The 12,428-nt window shown below is 38.0% G+C and overlaps 1 protein-coding gene across 3 annotated transcripts; it reads left to right on the plus strand.

Annotated features, from left to right (window-relative positions):
* The first annotated feature begins 639 nt into the window (after nt 1-639).
* Nucleotides 640-11,712, plus strand: LOC107813901 (polyadenylate-binding protein-interacting protein 4). 3 transcript variants are annotated; one of them, XM_075256157.1, is made up of 15 exons: nt 640-845; nt 2,233-2,422; nt 2,493-2,639; nt 2,772-2,905; nt 3,129-3,319; nt 4,683-4,860; nt 5,873-6,079; nt 6,743-6,867; nt 7,037-7,106; nt 7,226-7,259; nt 7,923-8,236; nt 8,339-8,485; nt 9,206-9,298; nt 9,445-9,507; nt 11,329-11,712. In XM_075256157.1, the coding sequence occupies exons 2-15, from the start codon at nt 2,290-2,292 to the stop codon at nt 11,356-11,358; spliced, it is 1,866 nt and encodes a 621-aa protein (XP_075112258.1). In that variant the 5' UTR covers nt 640-845; nt 2,233-2,289; the 3' UTR covers nt 11,359-11,712. The 3 variants fall into 3 exon arrangements, with proteins under 3 accessions (XP_075112258.1, XP_016494702.1, XP_075112257.1); XM_016639216.2 differs by having other exon boundaries at nt 645-1,440; XM_075256156.1 differs by lacking the exon at nt 640-845 and having other exon boundaries at nt 1,063-2,422.
* The last annotated feature ends 716 nt before the right edge of the window (nt 11,713-12,428 follow it).

A 12,428-nucleotide genomic window follows, 5' to 3' on the forward strand; every position in this document is an offset into this window, starting at 1 on the left:
CCCCAGTAGAAGATTATCCATACCGGGTATAATAAGCTTATCCTTTCAGCACCCAGTTATGGATAAATATTATTCCCGGTAGAAGATTATCCATACCGGGTATAATAAGCTTATCCTTTCAGTACCCAATTATGGATAAACATTACCCCGGTAGAAGATTATCCATACCGGGTATAATAAGCTTATCCTTTCAGTACCCAGTTATGGATAAGCATTATCCCTGGTAGAAGATTATCCATACCGGGTATAATAAGCTTATCTTTTCAGTACTCCGTTATGAATAAACATTGCTCTCAGTAGAAGATTATCCATATCTGGTATAGTAGCAGCTTACACAACAACTTATTTTGTTTGAATTCGAATAATATATCAGTTTCTCTCTATAGTTGTTTTTACTTTACGGTCTTTATTTTATAACAATTTGGTTAATTTCCGTACTTTTCAAGTAGTAATAAACAATCAAGTCGTACATCCTTTTATTTGCGTTGTGGTTTACAACTTTAACCGGTAGCAAGTAGCTAAGATCAGGAAACCAATTCGGAATCGGATATCGGGATATGCAAGGAGAAAATATAACGGATTTCGGATCTTGGGTTGGGTCAAACCCATATAATAAAACGGGCAATTGAGTCTCTCTCTGGTCCAAGTTGGGTTATCAGTAGCGGTAGACCCGCCAGAGACTCTTGTTTCATCCTTCAATTGTTTTTTACACAGAGAGCGTCGTCATCTCCGATCAATCCCGTTTCTTCATCGCCAGGATCGCCACCTTTCCCTCTCTCTCTCTCTCTCTCTCTCTCTCTCTCTCTCTCTCTCTCTCTGTATCTATCTCTCAATCCCTAATTTCAGTAATGTAGAGCAAAGGAACTACCCAATTTTGCATGTTTATTATCAGATCATCTAATGGATCGGCACAATTAAAATTGCTTATCTTGTTTCGAAGTTTGAAATTTCTATCTGATTATCAATGTTTTTTGTTTTCGCATACATAATTGATTGTCTATGGCAAATTTGTTCGGTTTAAAGAAGATTTCTTATGGATTAAATTTTTTGTTGCCATTTCGTGCTTGGTACACCACACTGATGTTTTACTTGTTTGTTCCTCTAGCTTCTTGTCTTCTTTAATGGGTTAACTAGATGTGATAACTATCAGCTGCATCTCGTGTAAGTTACACAAAAAGATAACCCAATGCGGGTTGGCTGGGGTTAGGGTTTTTATATTGAATAAAATAAGATTGATTGGAGGTCCATGATTTCAATAGGATTTTAGAACTCCAGCTCATGTGTTTTTCTCAGGTGCTTTCAGTTGGTTAGCCAAGATTTCACTTCCCTGACAATGCTTAATGCACAATTTGATCTTTTCTTTGCAGTCTATAGCCTTTTTTTTAAAAAATAGAGAGGGTCTCCCGGAACAGCCTCTCTACCCTCAGGGGTAGGGTAAAGGTCTGCATACACTCTACCCTCCCCAGACTCCACTAGTGGGATTATTACTGGGTTGTTGTTGTTGTTGTTGTCTTCGAAAAGTACCAGTCTTGTCACTCGCAAAGTTTAGCATTGAAAAACCTCATATTAGTTTAAATGTGTACTACTCTCATTTGTGTTCCTTTTTTAAGATCTTTGCTGGTCTATTTTCAATTTTTCGGATCATCAATTCTGGATTGGCACAATGAAAGTTGCTTATCTTGTTTGTAAGCTGAAATTTTTAATTTGATTACCAATTTTTTCTGTTTTTGTATACTTCATTTTAGTGTCTGACAGTAAATTTGTGCGGTTTATAGAAGATATCTTATGGGTTGTTTTGTTTCTTGTTGCCAATTCGTGCTTGGTATGCCATACTTCTTATATCTTGAATATTGTTTGATTGTTCTTGTTGCTTCTATGTCTTCTTTCATGGGTAAACTCGATGTGATGACTATCAACTGCATCTCGTGTAAATTACAGGAAAGGGAACTTAATGTGGATTGGTTTTAAAGACTTTGGGGTTAGGGTTTTCATATCGAATAGGGAAAAATTGATTTGGGCTCCAAGATTTCTCCAGGATTTTAGAACTAGAGGGGGAGCTTAGTGCACTGGCTGTCATTTGTATAGTTGTTTTTTCGTAATACTATCCCGTACCTCTGCTCAAACATGGTGTGTGGATAGATAATATTCCATATCTGAGGAAGAATATGCTTCACTAGCATTTCCATCTCTTGAGCAAGGACTATATATTTATTGGTGTATTGTCCTCTGCAGTGTATATAGACTGAAGTTGAGCTGAACTGCATCCTGCTGATATCTTTTGGGAACAATATGCAGCAAGCTGTTCAGCCAAGGTCTTTTGCCAATGGATTTGGCCGTCGGAAAGGCGAAAAAGAAATGGGTACAAGGTTGGAGAGTAGAACGCAGTCTACAAAAACGACTTCCAGCAGGTTGACAGGTGTAGGTGAGAGCTGCTAACTTAGAATTGTCTGCATTTCTTCATATCCTTAATTCTTAACTGCCATGAATTTCAGGTAAAAGGGGAGCATATGAAAGCCCTTCACATGATCGACTAGTTTATTTTAGTACATGTCTTCTTGGACATGAAGTGGAAGTACAGATACTGGACGGATCTGTGTTTTCAGGGATATTTCATGCAACAAATGCTGACAAAGATTTTGGTATGCCTGGAAAATTAAAATTAGATTTCTTTTGTTTTATTTTATCCAGTATTGATGACCCTGAACATTGTTCTGTCATGTATTCAGCTATTTTGCATTTGATGTTTGCTTCTATCATTGAACTTTGCTTAGGTATTATTCTGAAAATGGCCCACTTGATAAAAGATGGTTCCCAGGGGAGGAAGAATACTCCTGAATCTTTGATCAAACCTCCAACAAAGACTTTGATAATACCGGGTAAAGAGCTTGTGCAAGTTATCGCAAAGGTTTGTGTGTAACTTTTATGATTTTTGCTTGCAATTGTTTTATTTACTTTGGTAAAAAATTCTAACTTTGGCATAGTTCTTAAATGATCAACCAAACAATTGACGCTGTGATATAAGATTGTGGTGGCATTTCATGAAAGACTAAGATATAAATAGAGTCAGATTTTATGGCTGTCTATCTGTTAGGTAAATCTGTAATAATGGGGCTATTGCTTTGGAGTAGGGTGTGCCTGCAACTTTAGATGTCCTCCAAGCCGAATTGCTGCGGGAAAAGCAGCAGGAGCTTTTGACAGATTCATGCATATCACAGTCCCAGCATGTTGAGGTAGAGAGGCAGTTGGAACGTTGGGTGCCTGACGACGATGCTCTTGAATGTCCTGAACTGGATAATATATTTGATGGCCACTGGAACAGGTTATTAGATCAAACTAGTTTTGTTCATCTGATATTTGTCAAAGTGCTTAATTTTTCAGCTATGATGAAATTAATGACCTAACCTCCCTCCCCCCACCCCCCACCCCAAAAAAAGAGGATCATGATTTATCAACATGTAGTAGAAATATCCTGTGTTCTTGGGTAAACTGACTATTACAAGAAAAGAATCTGCCTATGGTTACCATCTTTTTTTGATGTTTACCCATTCCTAATTACCCTTCTGCGTGCTGAAAATGTTAAACTTCAAGTGGGATTTTGTTTGATTTTCTTGAGGTAATCATACTCACATAAGCATTTTATTAATTTGACTCTTCTCTCTCTCTCTCTCCTTAGACCGCTGTTTACTTCCTTTGTTTTGGAAGTTGTTTGTGATCTTCTTCCATTCTTTAGAAATTCTTTTAACAGATATTTTGGAATGAAAGAAAGGACAAAAGCAAGGGGAGAAGGTGAAAGAAAGAATGGGAGGACAGGGAGGAACAAAGTATTAGTTTTTGTTTTGTTTTACACTACTCTCCCCAGACCCCACAAGTGGGATTACACTGGGTATGTTGTTGTTGTCGAAGCCTAGAAGGAACGTAATGGGTCCATGGAGATGAATATCCTTCTTGAAGTATTTGTTTTGTTTGTGAGCCCAAGATTTCTTGGATGTTGCAGAAGTTCCAATAAAGAGGCCTCCTTTCCCCTCTGTTCTTGAATTTTTGATCCCTGGCCATGTCTCTCCAGTCTATCCTTCTCCCCCATTTCTTGGCCAAATATTCAACCTGGAAAGTGAAATATTAGGAACTCTCATTTTTTCCCACCCTTCGCGTGAATTTAATATCCATAAACCTAAGCATATCCGAATTCAATGTTTTCTGGAGTAGGGAGTTGAGTTGAACTGTGCAGGATATTAGACATGGAAAATTTTCATGTTCTTTAACCCTTTCCGAAATCATTCAAATCCTTTTCTGATGTCTCTAGGTAGAGTGTGTCTTGGTGGAAATCGTTAGTTCATGCTTATGTTCTGTTTTTCCTTTGAGCTGCCTATTACAGAGGGGAGAAACCCGTGCCTTTCCCGTGTTCAAAGATCTCTTCTACTTCTTAATTTGAAGATTATTGAAAGTGAAATTTGATTTTGGTGCTCTTTTTCTGCTCATTAGTGGTGCCAGATGATTGCTTGGAATGGTTGCTCCACAGCTGTATTCTTCAATTAATAGCGATACATGCCTATAAGATTTCTTTTTCCCCTCTGGTGTCAAATTTGTGCTAGTTGTGAATTATGTTTCTTTAGCAAGTGTTTACCGGCTGTCTACCAATATGACAATGTGTTTCACCTACTATGTCGCTGACTATGTGCTTGCAGGGGCTGGGATCAGTTTGAGGTCAATGAAACACTATTTGGAGTAAAAAGCACGTTCAATGAGGAACTTTATACTACAAAGCTTGAGAAAGGTCCTCAAATGAGGGAGTTGGAAAAAGAAGCTTCAAGAATAGCTAGGGAAATTGAGGGTGAGGAAACACGTGATCTTCATCTAGCAGAGGTGAGATTTACATCGTTACCTTTTTCTAGTGCAATGTTCTAAAAAATGATAGCTCTGTTGCTTAAAGCGATGAGTAATGAAGCCGAGGGGTCCTCGCTTCACATGTGCGAAGTAAAGCAACAATGAGCAATGAAAGTGAGGGGTCTTTGCTTTACATGGGTGAAGCAAAGCAACTTCAAAGAAGCGTGAGCGTCCGGTAGTAAGGCGCAAGTGATCCGAGCGAGAAGTCGTGTAATTTGACATTAAAAGATAAAAAGAATAATAAATGGTGCTGTTTACTATCTGAATACTAGGACATCTTTCCAGATACACTTCAGAGTTCTCTTCATGTCTTTTTTCTTCTTCACTGGTTTGCAACAACCTTTCTTTGCTTTTCCTTGCTTCTATCTTATTTTTAATATGTTGTCTTTCCCTTTTTCTCTATTTCATTTTTTGTTCTCCAATTCTTGATTTGTAGGCTGAATGCTAGGGCAATAACGAAGTGACCCTTTGCCTTGTCAATAATATAAAATAAGAATGACTCTTTACTATTTAAAATTTATTATTACTACTGTTACTAAAACTATTATATATGTTATTGATGTTGCAAATTAACTTTTTATGGCCTTCTAGTTGAAAATTAAAAATCGAAAATCAAATTTGTAATTGAAGTTATCTTCTTGTGAGGTTGCTGAAGTACACTTTAATGGTATTTATTTGAACGGTTGAATTTATTATTTCACTATTTTTATGAGATACTGAATTCGGTAACTTTAATTACTATTTTGATGTTATAAGAACTGGTTCTCATATGCTAGGGAATTTTTGCATCATCTGTAAATTTTGCACTTAACTTCAAAGCGTGCTTCGCTCACATCTCGCTTAAACCCCTAGGAGTCTTGTTACTTTTTTGCTTTCTGCTTTTGAGAAAACCGATATCGTTAATCCTTGGTTTTCTTTCCATCCTCTAATGGTTCTTGTTCTGCCTTTTGATTTTAATTTCTTTGCTTGTTTTGGAATTATATTTTCACAGGAGAGAGGAATTCAACTTCATGGGAACCTTGAAGTTGATGAAGAAACCAGATTTTCAGCAGTTGTTAGAGGGGTTGATGATAGTGGATATGATGACTGTGAGGACATACTGGTGGATTCACATAATGATGAAACATTCACTGGCACGAGTGTTGGGAAAGTTGTTGATGGTGCAGAATTCTCATCAAGATCTTCCTATATGGCAAGGGTATGCTCATTTAGGCTCATTGTGTCTTGCATAAACTATTCCTTTGTGGAATGAGAACTTTATTCGTTTGTGTCAATGTATTGCTAGGTAAGGTTTTATGTCTGTGCTTAATTTATTTTCCTCAATCTGAGGCATTTAATTGGGATATACCTGATGTAGGAAGATGGTTTTCTAACTATTCAAATGTCTCAACTAGTTGGAAACTTTATCGCAGAGTAATGCTGTGAAAGCGCTGGCAAATACAAGAATTATCCATGTCTTTTAGACATAAGTCCTGCTAGCAAGAAATTTCTCTTAACTTTCATAGATCGAATGAAATGGTTTAAAGTGGCACCCAAAGATGTGACTTAGCGGTCAATGAAGTTTTAATGAATGGGAGACTAGGATTCAAATCCCAACAGAGGAAAAGAAATGTTAGGTGATTTCTTTTCATCATTCTAAGCTTATAGAGTTACCCCATACGTGTGTTGGTGGGAGATAGCAGGTACGCGGTTGACTAGTTGAGGTGTGCGCAAATTGACCTTGTATACCACCAATATCAAAAATACAAAAATAAAAGAGGTCTTTAAAGTGTCTGTGTTCATGTGTTAGTTCTATGCCTTTGATTTTCTGCTTGTATCTTAAGATCACATCGCCAGTGTTAGTCTTGCCTTATGTCTGTAGGATGAATTGCAATCTTCTCAGTTGAGTACCAGCAGGAATGTCTATCAGACTTACTATGATGATCATAGCAAACAGTCATCAGCTAAACATGTTCCTCAAAGTGCCTCGATGATGGATGAGAGCAGGTTGTTACAATCTTTCTTTCTGACATTCTGACTGTTCTTCTCTACCTAGTCTGAGAAGTCTACTTTCTCTTATCATGTTTCTACTTTTAAAAGAGAAAGCTTAAATACAATAAACTCTTACCCCCTTTAGCTATCAAATTTTTATTGCTCTGACCATGTATTCCTTTAGGGGGCATAAGATCACCTTCAGTGAACATGATGGAGCTAGTTGCAATGATGAGGAGATGAGAATGCAAATGGTAGCTGAACTTTAACTCCCTTAAATGCTTATTGCTTTCGTTAAAAATCTATTTCTTTACTATTTCTTTTTTTCTTTCTTGGAAAAGCTCTCATGGTCAGTACTCGTTGTTTCTTGTAGTTAGCTGATGAGGCTCAAACATCAATACTTGAAGGTGAGTTTCTCTTGAGGTTCAACTAGTCAAATATCCATGCCTGCAACTCCTAAGGATAGGTTTCTTATAAATATTTCCCTTCTTGCTACATTGCTGCTAGTTGACTTGTATCCTATCATCTTCTCTTCACTATTTTTCCCCTCAAAATAGCTCTGCTCAGAAATTGATATTTTAATATTAGGATCATAGGATGTTATACTCATCTAAAAGAAAAAAATGTTGTCTGCCTCAAGATTGTTGAGCATGTCACTTTGGTCCTTCGCCATCAGTAAAACAAAAAAAATACCACGTCAATGTTCTGATCTACTGCCCACCAGCTAAAAGAATGGCTGGTGGTGGTTGGTGAAGGTCTAGCTAGGTAAGCTTCCATGATGCTAGGTTCCTTGTAGCTTTTGCACATCTCAAAAAAACTTATATTTTAACGTATTGTATGCTGAGCAGTCAAAATAGGTAATATAATTAATCCTGGCAGCGTCACTTGTATATCATGAGAATCAAGGATGCTATTGGCTCCTTAAAGCGACTCTTTTTAATGGAAAGTTTTATGGTTAACTAAATTAGCCTCCTTTTTATCCCTTTCTCGCTCATCTTTTAAGTGTTTAAAAAATGTGTCTCTACCTCATTTTATTGCATCTCTGTTGATTTTAAGGTTTTTACATGTAGATTCCAAGTCATCACGACTGAAAAAGGAAACGTCGGATAAGGGTGGATCATCTGCGGATGTCTCCGCATTGTCTGCTCCTCTCAAGTGCCAGGATAAGATTGCAGGTTCTTCTAGTGAAAAGGGGCCTGTTGCGTCTTACAAGAGTCAAGACATTGCCCGATCTGCTAATTCTTGTGTCAGACCTAGTAGTTCTGCTTTATCCTCTATTGATAAAGCAGGTGCTGCATCTAGCAATGGATTGTCACGTAGCTCTTCAGTGAGTTCATTTTCCTCAGAAAAATCCACAAAGTCCACATTGAATCCACATGCTAAGGTAAGACTTCTTTGATACCTTTTTCTATTCAACAAAGGATGACTATCGGCAAGCAATCATTTCATGAAGTTTTGATGGGCTCTTCGTTCAACGTTCTGGCAGGAATTTAAATTTAATCCCAATGCGAAGAGTTTCGTCCCATCTCAAACGACTTTAAGACCGGCATCTCCAGTGTCTGATAATTCCTTCTACTATCCAGCTGGGGTGGCTGCTATGCCACACATGCATGGCATGTCTGTGGGCATTGGGGTAATGATGCTTTTATGTATTATTACTGCTTGGTGTTGCTTTTATGAATGTTTGTTTTTGTGAATGCGGCTTGGCTGGGTACTTTTGATGCCAAGCATGGTTGAGTCTTGATGATCTGGGTTTCATTGGGATAGGCAGTTTCCATACTGGTATTTCATTCTACATCTGTCCAACTCTATCTATTGTTACATCGAGAAGAGCACAAAAAAACAAACAGTGAACCTATCATAACCTCGTCCTTTATCTGGGCTTAAGACCAGCAACGTGGCCTAAGTTTGAGGGATGCAACACAAGGACTTCCGAAGGGTCGTCTGGCCTAGTACTTCGCCCAAGCGCACTTGATTTTGGAGTTTTACGTATAGTAAATGGTAAAAGGGTAACAGCCACCTTGTTTTTTTATGTGTCGTTAATTGATTCTTTTCCATCTTTTAATGGTTAATATATCATGGATGCAATTCTGTTGACTAGCGATTCGTGAGATCCTCTTTAGAAAAGATTTTTGGAGTATTCTTAAGGAACTGAGATGCAAGATTGAATTGCAAGCTATTTTCAAATTGGTAGATAGCTGGTGAAATTCACAAAGAATCTGTTTGCATCTTTGTGAACTGGACATGCTGTTGCTTCTCTCTCTCTCTCTCTATCTCTCTCTCTCACTTTTTCCTTTTTGGAGGGTGGGGCAGAGTGTTCTGATGTTAAATGTTGCTAATGTACTATTTGCAGGTTGGTCCATCGTATGCTGGACATCAGCCTGTTATATTTAATCCTCAGGCTACACCTGCACCACAGCCATACTTTCATCCAAATGGACCTCAGGTTTGTCCTTTTTTGGGTCATTGCCCATATTACGTACTGGTTCTTCTGCCTGTAATATTGGAGAGATTTGGTCAATGCACTAGTCGTTCTGCCTATTATATTGAATTGGATTGTATAATGTTTAAAATCTCCTCCTTCGATTGCAGTATGGACAGCAGATGATGATTGGTCACCCTCGGCAAGTTGTCTACATGCCAACTTACCCCCCTGTAAGAATCTTTTTCTGGCATGTACCCTTTACTTTTTCGGTCTTGCAGTCTTCTGGCCATTTTAATAGCTCTCGTTGCAATAAAAGTCAATTTTGGGTATCTTGCTTGATAATGAATCAATGATCATAATGGTCCTTGACATGCTCGGCAATGCTTAAGAGGAATTTTCCACAAAAAATACCACAACACTAATTACACCTTAATATCAAGCAAGTTGTCGTCGGTCATATTGCTTATGCTTCTCTGAGCCAAGGGTCTATTGGAAACATGCTCTCTATCTCCACAAGGTAGGGGTCAGACAGCGACACACTACCCTCCCCGTACCCCACCATGTGGGATTATACTGGATTTTTTGTTGTTGTCGTCGGTCATATGAATCCTCATTATCTATGTCACTCCATTTAAGCTTGTCTCAGTCTAATTTACAACAACATAACTAGTATAATCCTCATTATCTATGTCACTCCATTTAAGCTTGTCTCAGTCTAATTTACAACAACATAACTAGTATAATTCCACAAGTAGGGTGTACGCAAACCTTACCCTTATCTGGTGAGGTAGAGACGTTGTTTCTGATAAATCCTCGGCTCAAGAAAAGGTGAAAAAAGAAGAAAGGAAAGAAGAGGACGACAAAAGACGAAAAGGAAAAAAGGGGAGAAAAGGAGAAGCCGAAAAATGAAAAGTAGCATCAAATAGTAACAACAGGGAAAGAAGATAAACAAAGCGAACAAAACAACAGGAAAATAATAGAGATCGAAGAATATGAAAATACACGAGTGCTACTGATACTACTGGGAACTCTCGATTACCTACTAGTTTGTTACCTTAATTCTCAACCTCCACATCCTCTTATTGTGGGTCATGTCTTGAGTGAGTTGACGTAGCGCCATGACCTGCATAATTACCTCTCCCTAATACTTCTTTGGCCTACCTCTACCTCTTCTCAGATCCACTATGGCCAACCTCTCACACCTCCTAATAAGAGCATCTATCCTTCTCCTCTTCACGTGTCCGAACCATCTCAGCCTTGACTCCCATATCTTGTCCTCCACGGGAGCCACTTCCACTTTGTCCCAAATAACTTCATTCCTAATCTTATCTCCCCCGGTATGCCCACACATCCATCTCAGCATCCTCATTGCGGCTACTTTCATCTTCTGAACATGGGAGTTCTTAATTGGCCAAGACTCAGCCCATACAGTATAGTAGGTTTAACCATCACTTGTAAAACTTACCCTTAAGTCTCGGTGGCACATTCTTATCACACAAAACACTGGATACGAGCCTCCATTTTATCCACCCCGCACCAATTACCAATACAATGTGAGACCTCATTACCTTGGATTATAGACCCGAGATACTTGAAACTACTTCTCCGGGGATGACTTGAGTATCATGCTTCACATCCACGTCTGTTCCGTCATTGAACTTGCATTCGAAGTATTCTGTTTTGGTCTGTCGCAGTCCAATTTGATAAAACAAAATTAGTTTTTGTAGCACGCAAATAAGTCCTTTGACAAGGCCAAAGACTCCTAATGAACATAGGATTCAAATGCCTATCTAACACGTGCTTAGTTGAGCATGTCCCAATGTATTTTGCATTTCAAGGATACACCATAGATTGGCTAGCTTCACGCGGGCTATCTACCTGCCGCAACTCTCTCCTCTTTTATCAAGAGTTGGGACTAGCAATATAAGCTAGTTCACACGGCAATATGATGGAATTTCCCATTTATCTGATGATGCTTCTGCTGGTATAAGGATAATATAATAGCAAACTATCAGAGCTTTAGCTTTCTTTCTTTATCTTGATGCCAACAGGAATCGCCATATAAGGGAAGAGAGTATTGACCACCTGGTTGATGACCTGCATCGCTTGGTGGAATAACCCAATTGCTGATATGTGAAAGAAGTTTCTGACAGTAGATTGCACGGATCATGTGTTGGTGCATAAAGTCCTGCTGGCTGATAAAATAGCTTGCAATTTCCGCCTGCTGGCTGAAATGGTTCCTGCTAGCACTCCTGTGTATGTGAAATTAGTTATTTTGGTTTTCATAATCATAGATTCTTTTTTTTTTTGGTAAGCTCTTTGGTGTTTCTTTGGCGTACTGCCGTATATTTTTCTTCAGGTGTTTATTTTCTCGACAAAATTTTAACCAATCTGTCCTATATTATCTTATTATGCGATGGTGGTTGTTTGTGAAATTCTTTTTTATTCATACTTGTATCATGTTTTTGCTCTTTGATAGCGATTGCTGGTGCAATAGGGTAGTTCTATGGATGAATTTGCAGTCTTCTAATATGATTTTAGTATTGGTGTCGCTTCCTCGTGCCTCTGGCAATTTAACTGCGGTCTTTGCTATAATGAGCTGGTGCAATAATCCCTCCAGTTCAAAATAAGCGATTTTTTGGTTGTTTTCACACATTAAGAAATTCGTCTTTTAATATTAATTAGCAATGAAATTGACCATATTAACCTTTACTATTTCTTTATATAAACACTTCTAATACATATTCTAATATTAATTATTCCAAGGATAATGTAGGAAAAAAATAATTAATTTATTCTTGAAATTTGGAAAAATAACTTATTTTGGATGATAAGAAAAAAGCTAAAAAATCATGGACCGGAGTAGTATTCATGACACTGACGTCGCCGTGTACGGGGTGGTCAAATGGCATTAATTGTCCATTTGTAAGAGGCCATATGATCCGTTAAATTATAAATGCATGTAGTGTAAATAAAGAAAGAATTGGCATTTTCTTTTGCAAGGCAATGATATTTGGAGGAATCCTGTATCGAAGTCTGGGAATTTCTTTCTGCTGTTTTCAAGGAGAGGTAGTTTTTCCGATTAAAGTGACATAATTGAAATATAATTGATTTATTTTATTTTTGAGTTGACACTTGGAATAATTGATAA

Source organism: Nicotiana tabacum, chromosome 6, assembly GCF_000715075.1.
Source record: "Nicotiana tabacum cultivar K326 chromosome 6, ASM71507v2, whole genome shotgun sequence".
NCBI classification, from domain to species: Eukaryota; Viridiplantae; Streptophyta; class Magnoliopsida; order Solanales; family Solanaceae; genus Nicotiana; species Nicotiana tabacum.